This window comes from Marmota flaviventris, chromosome 13 (assembly GCF_047511675.1).
Source record: "Marmota flaviventris isolate mMarFla1 chromosome 13, mMarFla1.hap1, whole genome shotgun sequence".
NCBI classification, from domain to species: Eukaryota; Metazoa; Chordata; class Mammalia; order Rodentia; family Sciuridae; genus Marmota; species Marmota flaviventris.
This window is the reverse complement of record NC_092510.1, coordinates 77,260,424-77,287,299: the sequence shown is the minus strand read 5'-3', so window position 1 is coordinate 77,287,299 and position 26,876 is coordinate 77,260,424. Positions and strand designations below refer to the sequence as shown.

The following is a 26,876-nucleotide window of genomic DNA, read 5'->3' as shown; positions in this document are numbered from 1 at the left end:
ACAAGAATTTCTACATAATTTTTATGAACAGAGAATTTTCTCACTGTCCCAGTCCATGGCACATGAGCATGTGGCTCTTATGTTCTCCCTGACTTCATGCATTGTTAGTACTTAGATCATTTCAAATGTGTCCATTTTTTAACAAAAATATAAAAGATTAGAGACTGCCATTGTGTGTTCTCAAGTGTGTTCATCTGCATACATGGCCTGTTCCATAGAATAATCTGTAAGAAATCAGCAATGTCTCCACTCATCTGAATGATGTGCGGTAACACCTAGGTAAGAATGTGTGAACATCTCTGCAGTAGTCTCAAGGCACCTTCATTCTCTGTACTCACCAAACGAGGACTAAAATGCAGAGACTGCTCCTGTTGGACATGTTGAGTCATTAGTTTTTCTTGAATATAGAGGTATCATTAAAACCCTTTACCTCTGTGAGATACTTTCAATTTCAAACACAAGCCTCCAAATGGTTTCTGAAGATCTTAGAAGAAGGAATACATCATGTCAAAAACACCTAACATAATAGGTGACCTTCAGTATTGGCTTCTTGCAGAATCCAGGGAGACAGACCTGCTCAGCGGGATGGATGGTAAAGGCTCCTATCAGGTGAAGGGCTGGAAACTCACACAGCAACAGTTTGTGGCTCTTTTGTGGAAGAGGCTGCTGATCGCCAGACGGAGTAGAAAAGGATTCTTCGCTCAGGTGAAATATGCTGGTTTCTGGCTTCATGGGTGGGCTACACACTCTCTGACCAGTGAAAGCAGAATGCTGCTGCAGTCAAGATATAGATATTGGAGCTAGATTATCTGTATTTCCATCCCAGTTCTATTTCTTGCCAGTTGTGTGTCTGCCAGCAAATGACTTCTCCAGGCCTCAGTCTCCTCACCTGAAAAATAGAGATAATAATGTGCCTATGACACCATGTTATCCTGAGGATAAACATGAATAAATGCTTAGAATGGAGTCTGATGCTTGGGTTTAGGGGTATGTATGTGTGTATGTATGTATGTCTTTTATTTTAGAGAACAACATAAAAGGGTAAGAGTTTAGAAAAACTGTTAGGTAAATTCAGCTATCATAACATAAGTGATGTTATGCTCAGATGCACTTGACATATGCACTTATTAGAAACATGATTTTTCTCTAAGTTGATGTTTAACTCAAATGATAAAAAGATACCCAGAGAGATCAGAATGTAACCGGCAAATAGAGAAGACTCATACTACTCCCTTCAAGTCAGAGTTTGTATGCTCACTTGCTTAGTTAGAAGAGTTAAAATTATTTCACTCTGTAAAAATTAAGAAATGTGGAGAAAAGTTTATAGAGAGTCTTCCTTACAGACTGTATGTATGATACTAAGAGTATGAGTTTGGGACATACAGACCTGGATTTGAAGTCTGGTTGTGTTACTAGCTGGCTTTGTGACCATGAACAAGTAACTTGACTCTCTGATCTTTAATAACCAAGTTTTTGGATAGTGGCAATGATAGTAACACCACAAATAACAGCATAGGGTAGTAATGATAATTAAGATAATTATCATTAGAGTACTTTCCAGTAGAATTGCTCACTTAATGATAATTTTCTGCATTGAAGCCCAAGAGCCAGAGTCAATATGAATCCTTAAGTTTTTAAAGGATAAGTTTCTCAGCAATAAATGGAAAGACCTTTGAGTTTACTTGTAAAGTGTGTATGAGTCATTGTTTTCAGAGTAGGTTTGTAGAAAGTTTGAGGAATTTCAAGAAGGAGTTGCGTATTTATGCTTTGAGAGGTGATCATTGCAGACAATGGCTGCTATTGCTTGTGACTGGAGTCACTGCTTTTAAGAATTGGTTTCAGGATTATGGGATCTGATCTCTTCTCAGTCCTCAGATTATAATGAGAATACTGAGGCCCTACAGTGGTGATGTCATGTGGGTACACTTGTATTAGTGTCAGACCCAGGATTCAGGACTTGTGGCTCCTAGTCCAGGGCTTGTTCACTCAGTTTTCTTCTGAGCTGAACTGCGCTCATGACCCATTGTGGTCTTTCTCATCTTCATGGGAAGAAATGCAGGACCCAGAATTCTGAGTCACCCTAACGTGGGGTTGCTCTTTACTCTGTGAAGTTCCTAGCCTAGTGCTTCTGCCAGGTGACTAGAGACTCTGGCGTTGTGCTGCCAGATTCTAGAAAGTCTTGGAGGGAAGATGTTTAGTGTTCAGGATCCATTGCTTTCACTCTGCCCACAAGGCCTTGGGCCAGCCATGGGCCCTGTCACCCTCCTTCCTGTGCTGCCTGGTCTGGGAACCTGGCTGGACTTGCAGGGATTTGCTCCTTGGACTTCTTTCTAACCTTATCTTTTCCTGCCATCCCCCTACCCCCTCCATTGCCTGGTTACAGATTGTCCTGCCAGCTGTGTTTGTCTGCATTGCCCTGGTGTTCAGCCTGATTGTGCCACCCTTTGGCAAGTACCCTAGCCTGGAACTTCAGCCCTGGATGTACAATGAGCAGTATACGTTTGTCAGGTACGTGTTTGTCTTCTGGGCCCAGGGGAGAGGAGGGTTCAAGTAGATCAAGGGTGATCACTGTGCTGAGGGTCAAAAGAATAGAGTCAAGAATTGCACAGTGGAAGGGGTTTTACCAGCTGTGCCTCAGGCCCCTATGTAAGCTACTACTGCATGCCAAGAACATCAGTGAGCTACCCTTGACTTAGCAGCTAGTCCTCTCTCGGACATTTCACCCCTTCTCCTTATGCTGTGAGTGTCAGGACAACCCTGCATATTTTAGATGATATGCCCTTGATAAAATCTAAAATTGTTTTAAAATATTTGTATTTTTAGAGTTATGTTTTAATTTTGTTATCTAGTCATAGGGCTTCCATACAATGTCAAAACAGAAGCTTCACATTCTTATTTTCTATATAGTATAATTCATGTAATTATTACCTACTCTTTAAATTTATGGTTTTGGCTAATGTTAACGTTTGGCAAAAATACTTTCTACTCCATAGTAATCCTATGCATGAAATAAAAGGACAAAGGAATTTCTGGATATTGTTTGGCAAAGGTTTTCTGGGATTTATAGGTGTATAGATAGGAGAGATATATAAGTGATATCTGGAAGAGGTTTAAAAATGAAAATAACATATACCAAACATATGAATTTGTCTCTTTTTCTCCAAACTATGCTTTCTTCTTAATTCAGGTTTACTTGCCTTTTTCCCTTCCTAGCTGTTGACCTTGTATTGCCTATAGCTATAAAATATGGCATGTGTTTGTGACCTGTGCCTATTATTTTTTGTACTTTCGAGTTGTCTGTGTACACAGTCAATAAAATCTGCCTGTCCTTCCTGGAAAATACTGGTTATCTGGGCCAAATGGGTAATCATGAAAGTAATTTTGAAATACTGATCCTTAATGAGTCTCATTACTTCAAATTACAATATATATGTAAATGTGTGTATATGTGTGCATAGGTACACACAGGTACACACATCTTCATACATATTCCAGTTTGGGGTGCTGTATACTACCCAGATGCTGAATATATGGCCAGAGTCCAAGCTCCTCATACCTAGTTTCTGTGTTTTATTCATTTTTCTTTTAAGAGCCTAGAATCCAGGAAGTACTTAATAGAGTGTTTAATTTAGAAAACTTTTCTTTCTCCCTGTTCCTGGTTTAAATGAATTACTGAGATGGTTGCTTCCCATGTACTCACAGTAATGATGCTCCTGAGGACACTGGCACCCAGCAACTCTTGAAAGCCCTCACCAAAGACCCTGGTTTTGGGACCCGGTGTATGGAAGGAAACCCAATCCCGTGAGTGTCACTTTCGCCATAAGTTGTCTTCTCATGCCTGCCATCTGGTTTGATTTCTGATATACTGCATTTATCAATTGCATGCCACATTGTAACCACTATTATTTGTCTTTTGAATCACTTTTTATTTTTAAAAAGTGAATATAATAACCTAATCAGACCCATCTAGGAACATTTAGAGAGACTTCTAACATCCTGCAAAGGAAATCATTAAAGACATTTGTTTACTTCTTTAGAACATTAATATTTAATTTAAATAGCACTTTATACTTACTAAATGCTTTTATCACTTCTGCCCCCAACTCCTGTATTTTAGTGCAACAATAGGCTGCCATTGTATATAATTTGCAATTTTGCTCATCAGCTTCTTCACCTTAACAACCTGAAAAGATAAAATAGATTTTTCTAAGAGGGGACACTTTCTTGTTCCATTGCATATTTTTTCTTCAGGATAATGCTTTATTCTTTTATTAAACAACTTTCAGTGTAATAAGTGTATATTTGTTATGTACCAAATAATCACAGTTGTTATGTCTTTCCTTAATACTCAGATAGTCCCATATTAAGCAAATGGGAACCCTTTCAGGTTAGCTCCTGTGTCCCTTTAAACCAGTGACAGTACTTGAACATTCAGGAACATTTGACCTTAATGTATTAGGTTTACTTCTTATTTCCTGCCCTAGATCTGGAACCAGATATTTATCCAAGATTTTTAGTGCCTTTTAATAGGAAGCAGTATTTATTTTATTTTAAATTTTGATTTGTTACATATGACAACAGAATGCATTACAATTTATATTACACATATAGAGTACAATTTTTCATATCTCTGGTTGTACACAAAGTAGAGTCACATCCTTCGTGCCTTCTTACATTTACTTAGGGTAATGATGACCATCACATTCCACCATCTTTCCTACCCCTCTGTTCCCTCCTTTCTCCTCCCTCCCCTTTTCCCTTTTGCCCTATCTAGAGTTTATTTAATCCTCCCATTGCACCCTGCCCCCCCGGCATATTATGAATCAGCATCCTTAAATCAGAGAAATCATTTAGCATTTGTTTTTTGGGGATTGGCTAATTTCACTTAGCATTATATTCTCCAGCTTCATCCATTTACCTGCAAATGCAATGATTTATTTTCTCTTTTAATGCTGAATGCTTAATAATATTCCATTGTGTATATATACCACATTCTATATCTATTCATCTACTGAAGGGCATCTAGATTGGTTCCACAGTTTTAGCTATTGTGAATTGTGCTGCTATAAACATTGATGTGGCTGTGTCCTTGTAGTATGCTGTTTTTAAGTCCTTTGGGTATAGACCAAGGAGTGAGATAGCTGGGTCAAATGGTGGTTCCATTCCCAGTTTTCCAAGGATTCTCCATACTGCTTTCCATATTGGCTGCACCAATTTGCATTCCCACCAGCAATGTATGAGTGTGTCTTTTCCCCCACATCCTCGCCAACACTTACTGTTTGTACTCTTGATAGTTGCCATTCTGACTGGAGTGAGATAAAATCTTAGTTTTGATTTGCATTTCACTAATTGCTAGAGATGTTGAACATTTTTTCATATATTTGTTGATTTATTGTATATCCTCTTCTGAGAAGTGTCTGTTTGGTTCCTTGGCCCATTTACTGATTGGGGTTATTTGGTTTTTTGGTGTTAAGATTTTTGAGTTCTTTATCTATTCTAGAGATTAGTGCTCTATCTGACGTGTGTGTGGTAAGAATTTGTTCCCAATTAATAGGCTCTCTATTTACCTCATTGATTGTTTCTTTTGCTGAAAAAAAACTTTTTAGTTTGAATCTATTCCATTTATTGATTCTTGATATTAGTTCTTGCACTATAGGGGTCTTATTGAGGAAGTTGGGCCCTAATCTGACACGATGGAGATTTGGCCCTACTTTTTCTTCTAATAGATGCAGTGTCTCTTGGTTTAATTCCTAGGTCCTTGATCCACTTTGAGTTTTCTTTTTTTTTACTACCTTTATTTATTTATTTATTTTTATGTGGTGCTGAGGATTGAACCCAGGGCCTCGCATGCCTTGTGCATGCTAGGCGAGCACTCTGCCACTGAGCCACAACCCTAGCCCCGCCCCCATACACTTTGAGTTTTGTGCATCATGAGAGATAGAGGTTTAATTTCATTTGTTGCACATGGATTTCCAGTTTTCCCAGAACCACATGTTGAAGAGGCTATCTTTTCTCCGATGCACATTTTTGGCACCTTTGTCAAATATAAGATAACTGTAATTATGTGAGTTAGTTTCTATGTCCTCTATTCTGTATCATTGGTCTACAAGTCTATTTTGGTACCAATACCATGTTCTTTTTATTACTATTGCTCTGTAGTATAGTTTAAGGTCTGGTATAGTGATGCCACCTATCTCACTCTTCTTGCTAAGGGTTGCTTTAGCTATTCTGGGTCTATTATTTTTCCAGATGAATTTAATGACTGCTTTTTCTATTTCTATGAGGAATGTCATTGGGATTTTGATTGTATTAAATATGTATAGTGCTTTTGGTAGTATGGTCATTTTGACAATATTAATTCTGCCTATCCAAGAATAAGGTAGATCTTTCCATCTCTTAAGGTCTTCTCTAATTTCTTTCTTTAGCGTTCCATAGTTTTCATTGTAGAGGTCTTTCATTTCTTTTGTTAAGTTGATTCCCAAGTATTTTATTTTATTTTTTGGTGCTATTATAAATGGGGTAGTTTTCCTCGTTTCCCTTTCAGAGGATTTGTTAATGATACATAGAAATTCCTTTTGATTTATGGTTGTTGATTTTATATCCTACTACTTTGATGAATTCATTTACTAGTTCTAGAAGTTTTCTGGTGGAGCTTTTTGGGTCTTCTAGGTATAGAATCATATCGTCAGCAAATAGTCCTAATTTAAGTTCTTCTTTTCCTATATCTATCCCTTTAATTTCTTTCATCTGTCTAATTACTCTGGCTAGTGTTTCAATAACTATGTTAAATAGAAGTGTTGAAAGAGGGCATCCCTGTCTTGTTCCAGTTTTTAGAAGGAATGCTTTCAATTTTTCTCCATTTAGAATGATGTTGATCTGGGGCTTAGCATAGATAGCTTTTACGACGTTAGGACATGTTTCTGTTATCCCTAGTTTTTCTAGTGTTTTGAACAAGAAGGCGTGCTATATTTTATTGAATGCTTTTTCTGCATCTATTATGCTGCATCTATTATTTCTGCATCTATTATATGATTATATGTCTTACCTTTAAGTCTCTTGATGTGATGAATTGCATTTATTGATTTCTGTATGTTGAAGCAACCTTGCATCCCTGGGATGAACCCCATTTGATCATGGTGTACCATCTTTTTGATATGTTTTTGTATTCAATTTGCCAGAATTTTACTGAGAATTTTTGCATCTATGTTCATTAGAGATTTTGATCTGAAGTTTTCTTTTTCTGATGTGTCTTTGCCTGGTTTTGGAATCAGTGAGATATTGACCTCATAGAATGTGTTTGGAAGTGGTCCCTCTTCTTCTATTTCCTGAAATAAATTGACGAGTATTGGTGTTGGTTCTTCTTTAAAGGTCTTATAGAACTCAGCTGTATCCATCTGGTCCTGGGCTTTTCTTGGTTGGTAGGCTTCTGATGGCGTCTTCTATTTTGTCACTTGAAATTGATCTGTTTAAATGTGTCTATCATCCTGATTCAATTTGGAGAAATCATATGACTCTAGAAATTTGTTGATGCCTTCGATATTTTCTATTTTATTGGAGTACAAGTTTTCAAAATAATTTCTAATTATTTTGAAGATAATTTCTAATTATCTTCTGTATTTCTGTAGTGTCATTCATGATATTTCCTTTTTCATCACGTATGTTAGTAATTTGATTTTTTTCTCTCCTTCTCTTTGTTGCATGGCTGAGGGTCTGTCAATTTTATTTATGTTTTCAAAGAACCAACTTTTTGTTTTGCATTTTTTTCAGTTGTTTCTTTTGTTTCAATTTCATTGATTTCAGCTCTGATTTTAGTTATTTCCTGTCTTCTATGCTTTTGGAATAGATTTGTTTTTTTTTCTAGGACTTTGAAATGTAAAGTCATTTATCTGTTGACTTTTTCTTCTTTTAAGGAATAAACTCCATGCAGTGAACTCTCCTCTTAGAACTGCCTTCATAGTGTCCCAGAGATTTCGATATGTTGTGTCCGTGTTCTCATTCATCTCTAAAATTTTTTTAATCTCCTCATTGATGTCTTCTGCAACCCATTGTACCTTCAGTAGCATATTATTTAGTCTCCAGGTGTTGGAGTGGATTTTATTTCTTACATTGATTTCTAATTTCATTCCATTATGATCTGATAGATGCAGGGTAGTATCTTTACTTTTTTATATTTGCTAAGGGTTGCTTTGTGGCATAATATATGTTCTATTTTAGAAAAGGATCCATGTGCTGCTGAGAAGAAAGTGTATTCTCTTGTTGAAGGATGAGATATTCTATATATGTCCTTTAAGTCTAAGTTATTGATTGTGTTTTTGAGTTCTATAGTTTCTTTGTTCAGCTTTTGTTTGGAAGATCTATCTAGTGGTGAAAGAGGTGTCTTAAAGTCACCCAAAATTATTGTGTTGTGGTCTATTTGATTCTTGAACTTGAGAAGAGTTTGTTTGTTGAATGTAGATACTCCATTGTTTGGAGCACATATATTTATAATGGTTATGTCTTGTGGATGTATGGTTTACTTGAGCAGTATGTAGTGTCCTTCTGTATCCCTTTTGGTTTACTTTAGCTTGAAGTCTACTTTATTTAATATGAGGATGGAATCCCCTGATTGTTTCTGCATTCCATGTGAGGGGTATGATTTTTCCCAACCTTTCACCTTCAGTCTGAATGTTTTTTCCTATGAGATGAGTCTCTTGGAGGCAGCATATTGTTGGGTCTGCTAGTTTATATCTTTTGATCCATGAGTTTAGGCCATTAACATACAGGGTTATTATTGAGGCATGCTTTGTATTCCCAGCCATTTTTAAATTTTTGCTATTTAACTTGACTTGATTTCTCCTCGGATTAGTTTTTCCTTTAGTGTAATACCTCCCTCTGCTGATTTTCATCATTGTTTTTCATTTCCTCTTCGTGGAATATTTTGCCGAGGATGTTCTGTAGTGTAGGCTTTCTAGTTGTGAATTCTTTTAACTTTTGTTTATCATGGAAGATTTTTATTTCATGAAATAAAACTAAAGTTTAATTTTGAAAACTAAAGTTTAATTTTGCTGGATATAAGATTCTTGGTTGGCATCCATTTTCTTTTAGAGCTTGGCATATGTTGTTCCATGATCTCCTGGCTTTGAGGGTCTGGGTTGAAAAATCTGCTGAGATATGCATTGGTCTCCTTGTATACATGATCTGATTCTTCTCTCTTGCGGCCTTTAAGATTCTATCCTTATTCGGTATGCTATAATGTGCCTTGGTGTAGATCTGTTGTAATTTTGTAAATTTGGTGTCCAGTAAGCCTCTTTATTTGGTTTTCCAATTCATTCTTCATACTTGGGAAATTTTCTGATATTATCTCATTGAAGATTTTGTGCATTCCTTTGGTTTGAAACTCTGTACCTTCCTCTATCCCAATAACTCTTATATTAAGTCTTTTGATGGATAGCAAGAATTATGGGATACCATACCAAAATTCTTGATGTTCTGTTCATGGTTTCTTACTATCTTCACTTTGTGGTCAACTTTATATTCCAGATTGTATACTTTGTCTTTATTATCTGACATTCTTTCTTCCAAGTGATCTAGTCTGTTGGTTATACTTTCCATTGAGTTTTTTATTTGGTTTATTATTTCCTTCATTTCAAGGATTTCTGATTGGTTTTATTTTCAGAGTCTCTATCTCTTTCTTGAAGTATTTGCTCTCTTATCTCTTTGTTGGAGTGATCAATTTTTGACTGTATTTGCTCACTTAGGTCATTCTTTAATTCACAGATCATTTTAATTATGAACCTTCTGAACTCCTTCTCTGACATTTCATCAACTTCACTGTCCATGGGTTCTGTTATTGTAGTATCCTGGTTTGTTTATGGCACTTTCCTCCCTTTTTTTTTTCATGTTGCTGCAGTACTGATCAGATTTGTAGTTACTGATATCCTTTCGAGGCCATTTATCTATGTGTCTTCCTTTCTTGCAGTGTGGATCTGAGATATTACAGTTTCTACCCCATATTCTTATAGTACCCGTGTAGATTGTCTGTACCTCACCTTGATGTTGGGCTTCCAGACCCTGCTGGTGTCCCTCAATGTATGCTACTGCAACTAAAGGTGGTGGCAGCAATAGCAGAGGTAACATGAGATAATAGTGGGGGTACCCCAAGATGGATGCAATGTCTTACAGAGATGGGGCTGAAAGGGTGGGCCTTACACTGTCTTTGGGATGCCTGCTCTGAGATGCAGCTGCTTCTAGGCCCTGACTGTTGTCAAAAGGTAGGGGCTACTGTGTGGGGAAGGCTATGGCGATGTCTGCAGTGTCTCAAGATCAAAGTGGGTTAGGCTTGGGCATCCAGGTGTGTGTGTGGGGGTGGTGAACTTGGACCTACTCTGGGCCTGTCCCACATATGTTGATGTGGGTGGATCTAGGCCAGGCCTGGGCTCCCATGGTGTTCTATTGGTCTGAAGAGGTGGTCCTGTGCCAGAGCCTGAGTTCCGGGGGGTGTCTGCGGATGGCGGAATGGACCCAGGCCTACTGTCCATTGCATATTTTTTACCCTACTTTCCTACAGAATATTTTTTAAAGAGTAGGCAAATAAATTCAGTGATCATATGCAAATGACTCTTTGAGTTAAGGGGAAAGCAAGTCAGGAGATCATGTGGTAAAGACAGTGGTGGCTTCTTGTTCCTGTGTCTTCTCTTCTACAGTTGTTGCAGTACTGATCAGATTTGTAGTTGCTGATGTCCTCTCCAGGCCAGTTATCCAGAAAGATAGACCATCAAAACAGAAAATTCCTTAGAAAGAAATTCCTTAGAACTTTTCATGCTCAAAGATTCCTGGAACTAAGTTGCATGCCGGAAAGGGCAACCATCCTGGCAACCCCCACTGAAATTCCAATTTTAGGTTTATAGAAGGTGGTAGGACTGGAGAAAATTTGACTGGGTACTTCTCAGTGGTCTTTAAGTTCATCTCAGTCAATTGTCTTTTGAAGGTTTTAGGAGCCAGCTTCAGGAGGACACAACGTCTTAGTTTGACTTTTCCATTTAGTCAACAGGCTTTAAAGAGTGGGAGATCAATCTGAAAGGCTGTTCATTTGATTTCTTTTAATATATAAGAAAATTGTATGAAGTCTGTGGCTCTATTTTAAATTGTAGAATTTTGAAACTGGAAGAGAGGCTAGAAATAACAAGTCATTTTGTACTTTTACCAGTGGAAAAAATAAGCCCTGAGAGGACAAGGAAGTTGCTGATGGTTTCATAAGAATTCAGAGTTCAAGTCAGAAATAAAGGCCATGTGTTTTGTCTCCTGGGATGCTTATACTAGCTCTTCTTATACCAAGCATTCTCACCCTACTCGCCCCACCCCCCTGAATTCTCTACTCATTTTAGAACATAGATTGGATCTTGCCACTCTCCACAGGATTTTCGGCACATTGAGCATAAAATCCAGACTCCCTTCCCAGGCTCCTTCTGGCACCTGCCTCACTTTTCTCCTTGTTTATCATCTCTCTTCTTCTTAGCTTATCACATTCCAGTCACACTGTCTTCCTGTTGTTCCTCAAATACAGAAACACTGCTTCTCAGGGTCTTCCACCTGACTTTTCATTGCCTCTGCTTGGAGTATTCTTTCCCCCCCAGATCTTTGCCTGGCTTGTTTTCTCTCATCATTGATGTTGTGGCTAAATATTGTTTCTTCAGGAGGAGGCTTCTTCCCATGTGCTCTCCCCTTATTTTGTTTTATTTTTAGTCATATAAAATTAAATTGTTTATTTGCTGTCTAACTCCTTTTTTGGCATGCAAATGCCATGAAGGCAGGGAGTTTGTCTTGCTCACTGCAGACTCACAGACATGCACAAAAGCATCTGGCTCATAGCCAATGCTCAGTGTGTGTGTTGTTTCAACAAATGTTGGTGGCTGGATCAAATAGAGTTCAGTTTATGAACATTTAGGATCTGTTTGTATTCTATTTTCCTTATCTATAAAACAGTGTTGCAAGGCTGTTGAGAGATCAGATAATCAAACAAGGCTATGCCCATTCTTTGTAAATGGTGAGGAATGGGCTTATGTTTGTGGTTGTTACAGAATGATCCTGTGCTCTTAAGGCAATAGGAAAGGCCAGGCCCTCTCCAGTAATCCCGCCCTTGATGCTTTTCCTTTGCAGAGACACACCGTGCTTGGCAGGGGAGGAGGAGTGGACTACTGCCCCAGTTCCCCAGACCATCATGGACCTCTTCCAAAACGGGAACTGGACAATGCAGAACCCTTCACCTGCCTGCCAGTGTAGCAGTGACAAAATCAAAAAGATGCTGCCTGTGTGTCCTCCGGGGGCAGGGGGGATGCCACCTCCACAGGTGAGTCCCCATCAGAGTAAGACTGCATAGTTCATGCAGGGTCAGCAGCCAGCATCTGCTGGGAGCAGGAATGAGTGAGATGTGAGATTAGGATAGTTTATTTCAGCCTCGAGGTTAATGCTTATCATAAGGAAAAGCAAGGGAGTTTTGAGGGAAGGGGATTTGGACCACAGTGTACCTATGCCTGTCCCACAGTGTTGGTGTCATAGGAAAGAGAGTGGTAGGCATGGCTTCTAACCCTCGTTCTGCCACAAATTAACTGGTGGCCTTCCAAAAGGCCATTTTAATTCTCTGGGCTTCCTTCTTAACTGCTAGATTAGGGAGGCTGAACCAGAAAACTTTCAATGGGCCTTACCAGTTCTGAAATTTTTCTGCGATTCTGAGTTTAGGACAGTCATCTGAGCCTTTTTGTTTCTTCCTCACAATTTTAGGAAGTCTTGTTTGTGCTACCTTTCTGCTGCTTTATCAGCATCCAAGTTGAAGGGTGAGAATAAGGCATTTTAAGCAGATGTAAGAAGTCATGGTTACCACTCTAAGTAGCTAATCCACTCAATGAACTCCAATGAACACAAGAATTCACTAGGCAAAGTTTGTGATTCTGTGCCCCAATATCTCTTGTGGTAAAGAAAAATCACATCTCAGTGCTTATTGTTTAGCTATTCTAAATAATTCCCTAGGGAAGACCTTGGTGTGGTATAAGTGCATGACCAGTACTGAGGGCAGCATGGACCAGATCTTGGTGGTGGTTGGTGGAGGGTGATGCCTGGGCCCTGTGGTTAGGGCTCCAGTCACACAGTGGCATGTGTTGGAGGAACATCTGTCACTGTAGCCCTTGATATGTTTTATGTGCCAATTCTTGTTTAAGAAGACACACATGCTTGATTTTTATGTCGTGACAGAGAAAACAGAACACTGCAGACATCCTTCAGAATCTGACGGGAAGGAACATCTCGGATTACCTGGTGAAGACGTATGTGCAGATCATAGCCAAAAGGTGATTCTTTACGCAGTGTGGCCTGTGTTTTATCATCCCTGATTAGAGGAGTTAAAGGCCTACAAATAGTGGACCCACATGGTGGGGAGATTGCCAGAGTATGGCTTGATGTTTCTACTGGAAGTTTAGGATGTCATCCTAAACTAGAAATGATGCGTAGAGGTACTGTGAGCATTCAGTTTTTAGCTTAAAGGTTGAGGCAGCATTGTCTAGAATGAAAGTAAGTATGCATTCAAATTTGAATTCTACCACTAACTAGTTGCTTGACCAGGAGCATTATCAGGCAGAACCTTAATCTGAAAAAGGGAGTGGTGGTGGTTTACCTCCAGGTTAAGGGGACAACTCTGAGTGACAGTAATCAAAATTTTCTCTTTGTTATCCTTTTAAAACTCTAATTTGGGGGCTGGGAATATAGCTCCATGGTAGAGTGCCTGCCTACTATGCACGACACTCTGGGTTCGATCTCCAGTATTGTGGAAAAAAAGTCTTAATTTATATAAAAGTGATATTACTGTTGCTCCTACAAGTTTGTTGTGAGAACTAAATGAAGTGAATTATGTGAAGTGTCTTAGATGCTCATGTGATATCATGGGGAGAACCTTGAGAAGATACAGTAGCTCGTGGCTATGGAACTTTGAAGCTTCTGGAACCTGGCGGCATAGTGTCAAATGTTTAGTTAATGCTCAGAAAATTTGTGTTCTGGTTCCCTTCCCAGCAGCTTGATAAAGAGGGGTATCTGTGTTAGAAGCTCAGTATCTTTAAATGATAAAGCTGTTAAAAAATGTATGACCTTGAGTCATTAACATAACTTCTCCATATGTCATTTATAACTGATGTATTATTTGAATTGAAAAATCTTCTAGTTAATTCATGCCTTGGTTTGTAAGGTGGTTTTTAAAACTGGCTCAACCCAAGTATGACCTTAATGTAAGGTTTTTAAGATAGAATACAAGGTATGTTGAGATTAGGCTTCTTTCCATTGATACAGTCCTGTAGTGCCAGCCTGATGATAGGATTACTTCTGGTCCTTTCTTTTGTCTTCAGGTAGATGTTTACTCCTTTTGCATCATCAGGTATAGCATCAGTCTTTCTAGAACTGATTTTTGGTTTTTGTCTTTATTTCTGCAGCTTAAAGAATAAGATCTGGGTGAATGAGTTTAGGTAAGTTGATCTCAAGATTTTCCCTGGTGCTTCTAGTCTTGGGAGAATGATTTTTATGCAGGCATATTGGATGGAGGGAAGCTGTTGGTTTCGGGATTGTTTGCCCCTCACACACTCCTGGGTGCCACATCACTGTGAGGAGAGAAAGGCCCTGCAGAATCTATGGAGCATGTGGGGTATAGACAGGCTTAGATTAGACTTGGATTTTCTGCCCAGAGCATTTCTACTCAGTGTCCAGCTGCCACTTCAGAGGCCTTTGAACAATCTGGTTCACTGATTTCCTTAAGGGCACTTAGAAATCTCTTGTGGGTCTCCAGGGACTAGTAACATTATGAGGGAAATACCTATTCTAGTTGCAGTTTTACCCAATCAGATTCCCACGGGTTCCCAGGGACTCAAGAACAATTTTTCAGGCCTTTGGCATAAGATAAAGAAGGTCTTGGAGAAAATAAAAAACATTTTCACTGTATTTCAATCCATTTGTCCCTCTGGGTCTTGAAGATGTGAGGGGGTAAGGAAGCATCTTTGGATCCAGTTTGTATAATCATGGAAATGAGATGGCTGGTGTGACTTCCTCAGGAGACCTTAAAGGCTCCCTGTTACTGTTTCACACTTTTCTTCCTTGCCTTGTCCCCAAGGGCCAGGATCTTTGAAAACTCTGGGCAGAGCAGAGTAGCCCTCGTGCTAGTAAAGATACAAGGTCTCTTATCCCCATCTGGCCCACTTGGGACAGTGTCCCTCACCACCTACCCTTCTACCCCATCTGCTTGCCTACAAAGACAGTAGTGAATGTGAAATAAATGACCTTACTTTTCTCAGTGTCTCAGATATCTAACTATAATCAGACCCAGGACCTCCCTACTGGGCAGCAACCCAGTTAATAGCTTGCTAGAATCCAAGGTATAACTTGTCTGAATCAAACTTTGGTTGAATAAGAAATGGGTCTCTAAGAGGCTTGTCCACACTCATGTGGTGTCTGCTGCTGGTAATCACATGTGGCATACTGGGTTTTAATGTCAGGCTGTTCTTCTAGGTATGGTGGGTTTTCCCTCGGTGTCAGTAACTCTCAAGCACTTCCTCCAAGTCAAGAAGTTAATGATGCCATCAAGCAAATGAAGAAACACTTGAAGCTGGCCAAGGTAGTATATCCATCTTGAGACATGTTGGAAGAAAGGGCTTGGAGCTGCTGGGACATGAGCATAGTGGGCAGATAGATCTGACCAGCTAGCAGCTCATTGTTCAGATTATCTTTGACTACTGAGCCATCATTGGTATTCTGTGACTTCAACAAGACGGGATTGAATTATTCAGTGTATACTTAAAATCCTGAAAGTGTAGACCACAAATAGATTCAGAGATTTAAAAGTTCTTAGAATAACTGTTTGTCAGTTTGGCCAGTAGTAAATAAACTGGCTTTCAAGCAGACTTCCAAAACAATCACTAACTAAACAGAAATGGATGAGTTTCATTTTTAAGTTGGCTGGCTGGTTTTCAGGTCCTAGTGAGCACACACTTCATTTCTCTGTATCTCAGATTTCCCATTTTGAACTGAGAATTGAGGGAGTCATATGACATGGATTTTGTGATCCTGGACAGCAGTGATAGTCCTAGAGTCCAGTCTGTACTTCTGCCTTTGGAACACAGGCCCTAATGTCTGACACATCTGCACATAAATTGTGGTTGTGGTTCTTGGGATGATGCCAGGGGAACACTTGGAAGAAATTCTCATTGCCAGGTTATACAGACAACAGTCTTGGGACTTCAAGCCACAGGATTTCTCAGATATTTTTAAGACTGTGGCATTATGGAAACATTCATGCTGTAGGCTTCTGGTCAGTTGGTTCTCAGCAATCATTTAATGGCTTTAAATTTAATTTTAGTGTGGTAGTGGTGGTGTTGCTCTTGATAGGGGTGTCTTGTTGTCCACAGCTTCCGGACTGACTGTTGCCCTTTACCTGTTTGAATCATCACAATTGAGGTGGGTTTCTGTTGTTTACAGGACAGTTCTGCAGATCGATTTCTCAACAACTTGGGAAGGTTCATGACAGGACTGGACACCAAAAATAATGTCAAGGTAAAATGCTGTCTGTGTTTTACTAACTTTTTGGTAACCTATCCTGTTCCCTGAAGTATTTTCAGCCATAGTAAAATTGATAGGGGTATTCATGACAGAAAAGAGCAAATGGTTAAATCCACTAGGGAGGCTGTATAGTGGAGTGATTAAGAGAATTTGTTTTGTTGCCAGACTTTGACTTGAATTACTTAACCTTCAGTTTTCTCATCTGTAAAATGGGGACAATAATCATGGCTCTCTCCAAATAGTTATGGGGAATATATGAATTAAAGATACAAGGTCCTCAGTACAACCCTGGGCCCCATGGTCGGTGGTTGTATCCTTGTGTTATCATCACTCTGCCATGTTCTGCAGTGTTTTGTATTGGTATATGACTTGAGTTTCTAAAATTTAGGTGCATGATTTTTGTGTGTGTGTGTGTGTGTGTGTGTGTGTATGTGTGTGTGTGTGTGTGTATGTACCTACTTCTGAGAGTAGTGTTTAGGAACATTATCTTTTACCTGCTATGTTTTATCTCAGGTGTGGTTCAATAACAAAGGCTGGCATGCTATCAGCTCTTTCCTGAATGTCATCAACAATGCCATTCTCCGGGCCAACCTGCAGAAGGGAGAGAACCCTAGCCAGTATGGGATTACTGCTTTCAATCACCCCCTGAATCTCACCAAGCAGCAGCTTTCAGAAGTGGCTCTGTAAGTATGGCTGTGTCTAAAAGAATGGGGTGAGGAGAGAGTACTGGGGAAATCTGGAGCAGGAGAGGGAAATAGAAGGCTCCTTGTAGGGTAGCTGTTGCAGAGTCAAGTACAGTATGTAAGTCTGGGTCCATCCAGACTCTGGGCAGAAAAGATCACTTTACAAATTGACCAGCAGGGCCTTTTTGAATTGTAGAAGAAAATGGCACAGATATGCAAAAATCATTATATTTGGTGATTCATATAAAGCAAGTTGAAAATTGTTAATACAATCCTAAAATTAGTATATTCACCATTAACACATAAAAGTCAGTTTCATTTGTTTTAAAACTGTTTTAACCCAGTGAAATATGCTTTAAATAGTTTGACTTGAATTTGTCTTGAATTTGTGTGTGTGTGTGTGTGTGTGTGTGTGTGTGTGAAGTTTAAAGCCAGTACAGTCTTTGGAATTATAGAGATCTGGGTTTAAATCTAGACTGTCAACTTTCTAGATGTCTGATATTAAATGAGGCCATTTATGTAAATTGCCAAGCCAAGCTCCCAGCACAGAGTTGACATTCAATATGTCAGATCCCCTTTCTATAAATGGAGCATGGTGCAGTTAGTTTCTACTTAATTCCTATAGAATATCAATAATGGACACTAGGGATCTTTATACCAACACCTTCTTAATTGGCTTGTAAAGTATCTTATAAAAAGAATCTGATAGAATTGTTATATGTGTTAGATTGATATGCTACATTGTGTTGTTCTAAAACTTACTTAGAGCAATAAATATTAACTTATTTGAGTAGTTTCATACCATTATTTTTTGTGTGTATGGATATTTATTATTTACTGCTCTTACAATGTTAAGAACAATGGACAAGGGGCTGGGGTTGTAGCTCAGTGGCACAGCACTTGTCTATCACATGTGAGACACTGTGTTTGATCCTTAGCACCACATTAAAAAAAAAAGGTATTGTGTCCATCTACAAATACAATATTTTTAAGAAAGAACAATGGATAAAATTGAATATTGTTAGACCACACCCAGACTTCCTTTAACAGCTTCATATGGCAGTGGACTCTTTAACCTTAGTGAAATCAGCTTTGCATATGATTTTTAAAAAATAATACCAGGAATTAAATCCAGGGGAAGTTTACCACTTAGTTACACCCCTAGCCCTTTTTATTTTGACACAGGGTCTTACTAAGTTGTTTAGGGCCTCACTAAATTTCTGAGGCTGATCTTGAACTTGCGATCTCTTGCCTCAGCCTCTCTAGTTGCTGGGATCATAAGGGTACACCACTATACCGGGCTCAGGTTTGCATTTGAATTGTCATTTTTTTAAACTTGCAAATGATCATATTTAACCTTGAATAAAACATATTTGGTGAACAGATGTTTTTCCCTAAGCTTTCTTTGGATGTGTGTGTTTATGTCTCTCTCTCTGTGTATATCTCCTCATTTGTTGTATTTCCACAATAAATGCATCAAAGACATCTCTGATTTTCACTGCCTTTTTTCTTTCTAGGATGACCACGTCAGTAGATGTACTTGTGTCCATATGTGTCATCTTTGCGATGTCCTTTGTCCCAGCCAGCTTTGTTGTGTTCCTGATCCAGGAGCGGGTCAGCAAAGCCAAGCACCTACAGTTTATCAGTGGAGTGAAGCCTGTCATCTACTGGCTTTCCAATTTTGTCTGGGATATGGTAAGGGCACAGGCCTACTATCTTTGTATGAATCTCCATCAGGGCCATGAAATGGCATATATAAGATAGAGCACCTGTCACTGAGAATTGTTCCAGTTATTCTAAAGGTGCATGAGAAAAGGAATGGGAGAGACACTTATACACTTCCATAACTCCAAATATGGTGCTGGATGCAGAGCTGACTTCACACAGGAAAGAATATCTGACTATACTGATGACAGTTATTACCTAATTTCCTATTTGAAAACTTTCCCAAGAAACAGAAATGGAAGGACCTTAGTCTCTCCCAAGCCAGTACTTTTAACTTCTCTGATAAATTTTGACCTATAGAGTCAAGATATTCTTTATCTTGTTAGGAAAGCCATATGTTCTTTAAAAACTCCATACATTTTACCATAAACTTATTCATTCATTTGCAAATGTATTTTTGTACCAGCTATAATTAATATATTGCTTCTATTTGGACCAATATGGAAGCCTTCAAAGAATTTTGAAGTTCTAATTTAATAATAAAGTGAAGTTGACCTATATTTCCTTATGAATTCCATGAATTCTAAGCCATAAGGAACAAATCTAGTTCTTTCCTCTTTGGATGGCTCCTCAGATATTTAAAGACAACTCTCATCTAACCAAAGTCTTCCACAGATGAGATGATATATGAGAACACACTTAGTCATCTCTAAAGCACTGTAACAATGTGATAATGATGGAGATGATGATGATGTCTTTACTTATTATACCAAGACTCTAAGACTGGCCCCTGTGTGATCTGATTGTCCGGTCATAGCCATATTCCATATTGTTAATGTCCCTTTTGAAAATCAAAGTCTAGAATTAACCTTGTATTCAGGCGATGGTTTGAATGGTTACAAGTCTAGAGGGAATTGATCTTTCTTCCATACTTCTATTCTGCATTTTAGAAAGAGCACTGTCTTATTGGCAACTTGATAGTGAACTGGAATCTTACTTCACAAAAATGACTGTTAAATTGGATAGCTTTTGTGTTATGCTAATACAATTAACTTTTTAGAACTTAAACTTTACACTTATCCCTTTTAAACTGCATCTAGTTAAGTGTCTATTGTGTTTTGTTTTTGTTTTATCTTGGTCCAGTAATTACTTCATTCATTTAAAATATACTGAGTGCTTACTCTGTGTCTGACTATGCCAGGCATAGGAGATTCAGAGATGAGATGGAGTCCCTACCTTCAGGGACATCACTTATATTCTTGTATATTATCTGCCTCTACCTGGTTTAGAATCTGCAGTTTGCTATCAGCATATCTTCATCTAAGTTGTTGATAAACACATTGAATAGGATAGGACTAATGCAGAGTCCGGTAGCCTTAAGCTGCAATTCTTTTAACAGCTGACAAAAATCACTGTCACCTCCCTGCCTGTGCTTTGCCCTGCCAGCTATGAAATCTCATAATCGTTCTATGGTCAGGTCTTTATTTCTGCATTTTAATGCCTGAAGCACTGTCAGAACAGACTTTCAAATTATTCTCAGTGTGATGAAACAATTCTGACATTCATGTTATGAGCGCTTACCTCACAAATAGATTACATGTGAGATTGAACTTGGGCAGACTATAATATAGCATTAATGATGAAACAGACACAATCATCTCTGGGAAGAATAATGGAAGCTTATTTGTCTCCTGTGAAATTGAAATTCCTCCGACTGAGGATCCATCGTTCAGTGAGTTTACTGAGCGTGACACCTTGGCTTAGTTGTGAGAAAGACAGAAAGGGCATGCAGTTTATAAAACCAACCAAGGGTAAAATGCTTGTCACAATGTATTGTCCGTATTTTGATTAATAGTTTATGTGGCTTCATTAATTCAATATTATTCTCCAATATGTTTGTCTGCCCTTTCTTGTCTGGTGATGGTAAAGACTTGGAATGTGCTGTATTTTTGACTTACGAGTTAACTTTATTTCCTTGTTTTCTCTTTTAGTGCAATTATGTGGTTCCTGCTACATTGGTCATTATCATCTTCATCTGCTTTCAGCAGAAGTCCTATGTGTCCTCCACCAACCTGCCTGTGCTAGCCCTTCTTCTTTTGCTATATGGGTAAGGCACTTTTGGGTAGAGGACTCTAAAAGTGGGTAAGGCATATAGTACCCAATGTCATAGGGAGGGTAGAGGACTCCAATGGACATTTATCTTCTTGTCTCACCAGGTGGTCAATCACACCTCTTATGTACCCAGCCTCCTTTGTGTTCAAGATCCCCAGCACAGCCTATGTGGTGCTCACCAGTGTGAACCTCTTCATCGGCATCAATGGCAGTGTGGCCACTTTTGTGCTAGAGCTCTTTACCAACAATGTGAGTTCTGTAGAAAGAGCACCTCCTACTGGGATGGGCACTTCTGGGTGCCAGAGGACAGTGGTTAATTATGATCCTATTCCACTTCTCTGTGACTTTGACTCTGCTGACTACTCCGTCCTCTTTCAGATACAGCCTTCCGTGGTCTACACAATACCTTTGTTTCCTGCTGTGCCTTATATTTCCCTGGCCAAACATTTCAGTTTCTTCTGTCAAGTTCTTTTATGCTTCCATTTCAGTGTCACTTTGCCCAAGGCTCAGTCCTCTGTCAGCTTTGCTTTCCACTTGAGACACCATATCTGGGCAATGCCATTCAATCCCAAGGCGTGCACCACTGCCTTTCTCAGTGTCTTATTGTTCTCTCAGATTTATGCCTTGATTGTTCCCTCGAACTCTACTCTCCCATTTTCGCATACCTGGTGGATGGCTTCATTTAAATAACTTATAGATACCCAGAACTGGATATGTCGTCATCTTTCCCCTTAGAACCTAGTGTTTCTCTTGCCATCCCTGTCATACTTGCTGGCATTACCATCCAATGCAGTTGCCTAACCCAGCTCTCTTGGAATCATCCTTGATGCTTTGCTATTGCTTATTTCACATGTTTGACTGGTCCCATCAGTTCTTTCAGTTACACGTCGCATAAACAAGACTCCTTCCATTCCTGTTGTCACTGCCTTTGTCCAAATACCTTAGCTCAGCACACAAGGGTTTCATAGATGAACAACCTTTCCTGGCCGCTTCCCACTACACCCTTTCTCAAAGCCCTGTAACTTTAGCAGAGTTGTCCCGTAAACTCAGTATAATCCTGTAGGCTTGGCTTGAAATGCCCTTCTTGTATTGCAGAGCCTGGTACTATTCTCCCTGCCCTTCAAGATTTAGCTCAAAGGTGATGTTGTGCTACTCTGCCCTTTGGGATGTGCTCTCTTTTTCCCTGGGCCCTCAGAGCCCTCCGTTCTGCCTCTAGTACCACACATATCCAGTTACATAGTCATTTCCTATTTCCATGTTTCTCTTCCTAACCACAGAGACTATTTATTCATTAGCTTTTACCTCTCCCATGCCCCAGCACAATGCATCTTACAAACAGTAACTTCCTTAATCCCTGGATATGTGGCCAATGTTGGCTGGGTGTCATAATAATTTTTGATGTATTTAAGAAGATTTTTACAAAATTCTAGCAAAATCCTAAAATTCAAATATTGACCCAGACACAAGCAATTTGCTTTTAAAATATTAAGCAAATATTTTGTTATGGATTTGCTTCTGGTCAAACATAGCCTTGTTGCTATTCTTTGTTCATTTCTTTATACCCACAGCATTACTCCAAAGTTTTTTAAAAATATGGAAAATGCCTACTCCTATTTATTGGTATCCGAATTCAAAGGTTCATTTTATTCTCAGGGAATCAAATTGTTTCTTTACTCCCATATTTCAGACTTGGATACATTTTTAGCCTAAACTATGATTGATATCCATACTTTCTCTCTCTGTTATCTTTTTAGAAGCTGAATAACATCAATGATATCCTGAAGTCTGTGTTCTTGATCTTCCCACATTTTTGCTTGGGACGAGGGCTCATTGATATGGTGAAAAACCAGGCAATGGCTGATGCCCTGGAAAGATTTGGTGAGTGGAGCAGTGGCTGCTAGAGGTTTCAGAAGAGATGGCAATTGCATGGGCCTTGGGCCCTAGCTTTTGTTTTGGAAAGGGACTGATGAATGGGCACTGGATGTCCATATTCCTCTTGCCCCCCTGAATGTTTATGCCAGTACAGCTGTTCTGGTGTAGTGTGACATAGCTATTTATCTGTGAAAGGACATTTTTGGGAGTAAGGAAAATGCTGGCATTTGCTTGTACCCAGTGCCTCATGCTACTACTTGAGTTTATTGGAATTACTGAAAAAGTAACACAGCATTGGGACTTAGATACAGAACAAGAATCAGAAGGAGAGATGTACACTTTGACTCTATTAGGAAAATCACAGGCCTGGAGGTCATATATTATCTTTTACACAATCTATAAAAAGATAATTCACTGCAGCTCTTTCTACCTTTAGAGTGGTTAAAAATATTTCTCATATCATCATATGACTGTCATTCATCTACTGGCTAATGTAGTTAGATGGGCCATGTCATTTGACGGACATAGAAGAGGGACTTTCTTCAACTTGGAGGTACAAAGGAGATGTATAAGGAATTTAAGGAATAGTTAGATAAAATCAGGTGACTTAATTGAGTCACTGGGTTACATTATGTGCCGTTGAAATGGTCATCTTTTTAATGTGCTTTCTAGTATTTCTTATTACTAAAAACTTGGAATTCATTAAAATACTGACCTTAAAAATTATCCTGGATTGTTTGCCTTATCTAAAAGGATTTTTGGCCTATCTCATTCAAAAGATATTAGCTATCTGACATGAATTTATAGATCTAAGACATGTTGGCTCTAAAATTCTGATTGATACAGGGTAGTAGTATGTTCCCACAAGTCAGATTTGAAAAGTAGTCACTCTCATTATTTTTTCTCCTTTTCTTTGGTAATAGCCATTGGTGTTTCTAGGAAAATAGGTGAACTTGACCCCATGTTTGAAGAAGGACATGGTTCTTGACACCTTCATTCTGACTTGATTTCTGAATTTTGTTTACTAGGGGAGAATCGCTTTGTGTCACCACTCTCTTGGGACTTGGTAGGACGAAACCTTTTTGCCATGGCTGTGGAAGGGGTGGTATTTTTCCTCATTACAGTTCTGATCCAGTACAGATTCTTCATCAGGCCCAGGTAAGCTTTTGCTCAGAACTCATGGAGCACTTGGTAGAGGGTCACAGAGGGGACACAGGGAAACACTTGCCAAGGATGGTTGGATCGAATTTGAACTCAAGAAAATCAAATTGATTTTCCTATTATGGGCATCCTGCAATGCCTACCCTGCCAAGGCTGGAAGTTGTGGCAAGCAGGTTTTAGGAGATTGCTTTAGAGACTGGATTTTGTTTTTAAAAAGAGTTTGAAAGGTTGTTTTTCTTAAAATTTTTCTTCTAAGACCAGTGAAAGCAAAGCTTCCTCCTTTGAATGATGAGGATGAAGATGTAAGGCGGGAAAGACAGAGAATTCTGGATGGTGGAGGACAGAATGATATCTTGGAAATCAAGGAGTTGACTAAGGTGAGATAGTGAGTAGGGGCTATTACAGGCTTAATTTTTCAGTTGTATGTGCTGGAAACTACCCTAGTTGCTTAATGAAAAAGCTTGCTTCCCCAAATGTGCATCTATACTAAGCTACTGTCAATTTAATTTTATTTTAAAGATACATGGAAACTTCTTAATTAGAGAGTCTACTGAGAATACTTTTGTAATGTGAATTTCCATTCTCAAATTTATTTCTTTTACTTATATTTATTTGTGTGTTAGTTATTAAAACATTATATTGTTATGTTGTATGCATGTACAGATATGTAACAACAAATCCCATCAATATGTACAACTATAATGCACCAATAAAAAATGAAGAAAAAACATACTAATATTATATATCTAGTCAAAACTGAGGTATGGAGAATAAATTGTTGATTTTAAATTTTATAATCACCAAAGCTGATATGTCTCTAATGCCCGCTTAGATGGCAGAATCCCAAATTTCACTTTTTGTAACACATAGAATATTTGAAATACTTTGATTGCAAAATTTTATCCTGTAGAATCTAATTTTAGGCTGGGGTTGTGACTCAGTGGAAGAGTGCTTGCCTAGCACATGTGAGGAACTGGGTTTAATCCCTGGCATCACGTAAAAATGAACAAATGAAGTAAAGGTATTATGTCCCCCTACAACTAAAAAAAATTTTAAAAAAATTAAAAATGAACTATAAATAATACATGGAAAAAATATGTAGATATTAGTGACTGATATATTTTTTAAAAGACCCAAATTAAAAATTAAAAAGAAATTCACTTTTATTTTGAGCTTCAAAGTTACACCTGGTTGGCAGAGAGAGAAATGGCTCTTAGCACATCATATATGACTTAGTCTTATTGATAGAGTCTTATTTCATGGCGTGTTTGGGTTATAATCCTCTCTGCCACAGTTGCTTGGAAGAGCTGTGAGTCACTGAAGCTCATGAATTTGCATTTTGTCTGTTGCAGATATATAGGAGGAAGAGGAAGCCTGCTGTTGACAGGATTTGTGTTGGCATTCCTCCTGGTGAGGTAAACACACTTTGTCTGCATTGTGTGAAGCAATCAGTCATCAAGAGATTGGGGACCCCTTATATCAAGAGAATGATTTTGGATAATCTCGGGCATTTTAAGAAAAGCATGTACACCCAAAATGTGCTTTTGTGATCTATTTCAGAGGATGAGGAAATTCAAATAGATTTTTCTCCTTCTCATTTCTGATGTGTCCTTTTATGCCCTTTAGTCAAATAAGGTGGTATAATTTGACTAACTGGCTTTCATTACTGTTTTTCACACATCCATTAACTTTTGTCTTAATCTGACAACTCAAATGGTACTTAAAAATACAGACTTGCTGAAAATGATCCCATTATAAAATACATATTTAATATCTGTATGATGTCCTAAACCAAAAAGATATTTGTCATTGATATTTAAAAATGATGTTTCAGGATGACGTCATATAAAAATGAAGCTCAGTTGGCTATTTTCTAGGGTTGTTCAAATTTAGTTTTAGTAGTTTGATTATACAACTCACCTGGTCTTATTCTTTCAGTGCTTTGGACTTCTGGGAGTTAATGGTGCTGGGAAATCATCCACTTTCAAGATGCTAACTGGAGACACCACTGTTACCAGAGGGGATGCTTTCCTTAACAAAAATAGGTGAGAAAAGAAGTGATCTGTATTTTGTTACAAGGACTTTTTTTAGTTTTAAAGAAACACATTGTTATTTTTTGATTATAATAGTACACTTTAGATTTCATAAAAATGTTTAAATATAGTAAAGTTTAAAGAAGAACAAAAAAATCATCCATAATTTCACTACCTGGAGATAACCACTCTTTACATTTTCTTTCAGTCTTACTGCATCACTTTTATCAGCTTTTTCATACGTGTAAATTACTTGTTTTTATTTTTTTAAATAATTACTTTTTAGTTTTAGGTGGACACATATCTTTATTTTACATTTATGTGGTGCTGAGGATCGAACCCAGTGCCTCGTGCGTGCTAGGCGAGCACTCTACCACTGATCCACGACCCCAGCCCAATTACTTGTTTTTAAAGAACAATTCAGTAATTCTTAGTGAATTCACAGAATTGTGCCATCATCACTACAATCCAGTTTTAGATGTTTTCTATTACCCCAAATCTGTCTTTCTACACATATAAATGTATCATAAAATTGAGATTATTCTGCATATAGGTTTAAAATTAGTTTTTATTGTTAATGGTTATATTATGAATATTTTCCAGTGGGTTAAAAATACATTGCTCCATAAAATTCCTCTGTGTACATGTACCTATAATTTGTTTAATCAATTCCTTATAAATGTTGGGCATTTATTAATTTTTATTTTTTACTATATAAATATGTGCTTGTATACAACTTTTATTGTTTCTTTGTATTAGTTTCTACAAGGTATTACCTGCCAGCTCATCT

The 26,876-nt window shown here is 38.3% G+C and overlaps 1 protein-coding gene and 1 long non-coding RNA gene across 3 annotated transcripts in view; one reads left to right on the top strand and one right to left on the bottom strand.

The window, feature by feature from the left end:
• The window catches only part of Abca1 (ATP binding cassette subfamily A member 1), a 134,797-nt gene that overhangs the window by 98,643 nt on the left and 9,278 nt on the right, over positions 1 to 26,876 (top strand). For both annotated transcript variants that reach the window (XM_071600802.1, XM_027942984.3), the window contains exons 28-44: positions 557 to 705; positions 2,384 to 2,508; positions 3,703 to 3,801; positions 12,136 to 12,325; positions 13,225 to 13,319; positions 14,448 to 14,480; positions 15,514 to 15,619; positions 16,480 to 16,554; positions 17,074 to 17,243; positions 18,761 to 18,938; positions 20,900 to 21,015; positions 21,125 to 21,269; positions 22,775 to 22,898; positions 23,921 to 24,050; positions 24,310 to 24,430; positions 25,406 to 25,468; positions 25,992 to 26,098. In XM_071600802.1, coding sequence (XP_071456903.1) covers positions 557 to 705; positions 2,384 to 2,508; positions 3,703 to 3,801; positions 12,136 to 12,325; positions 13,225 to 13,319; positions 14,448 to 14,480; positions 15,514 to 15,619; positions 16,480 to 16,554; positions 17,074 to 17,243; positions 18,761 to 18,938; positions 20,900 to 21,015; positions 21,125 to 21,269; positions 22,775 to 22,898; positions 23,921 to 24,050; positions 24,310 to 24,430; positions 25,406 to 25,468; positions 25,992 to 26,098 — 2,026 coding nt within the window. The remainder of the gene's footprint in view (positions 1 to 556; positions 706 to 2,383; positions 2,509 to 3,702; positions 3,802 to 12,135; positions 12,326 to 13,224; positions 13,320 to 14,447; positions 14,481 to 15,513; positions 15,620 to 16,479; positions 16,555 to 17,073; positions 17,244 to 18,760; positions 18,939 to 20,899; positions 21,016 to 21,124; positions 21,270 to 22,774; positions 22,899 to 23,920; positions 24,051 to 24,309; positions 24,431 to 25,405; positions 25,469 to 25,991; positions 26,099 to 26,876) is intronic.
• LOC139701618 (uncharacterized) lies at positions 695 to 26,079 on the bottom strand. Its single transcript, XR_011704141.1, has 3 exons — positions 25,974 to 26,079; positions 4,076 to 4,183; positions 695 to 889 (listed from the first exon to the last, which is right to left on the bottom strand). It is a non-coding gene; the product is annotated as an uncharacterized lncRNA (long non-coding RNA).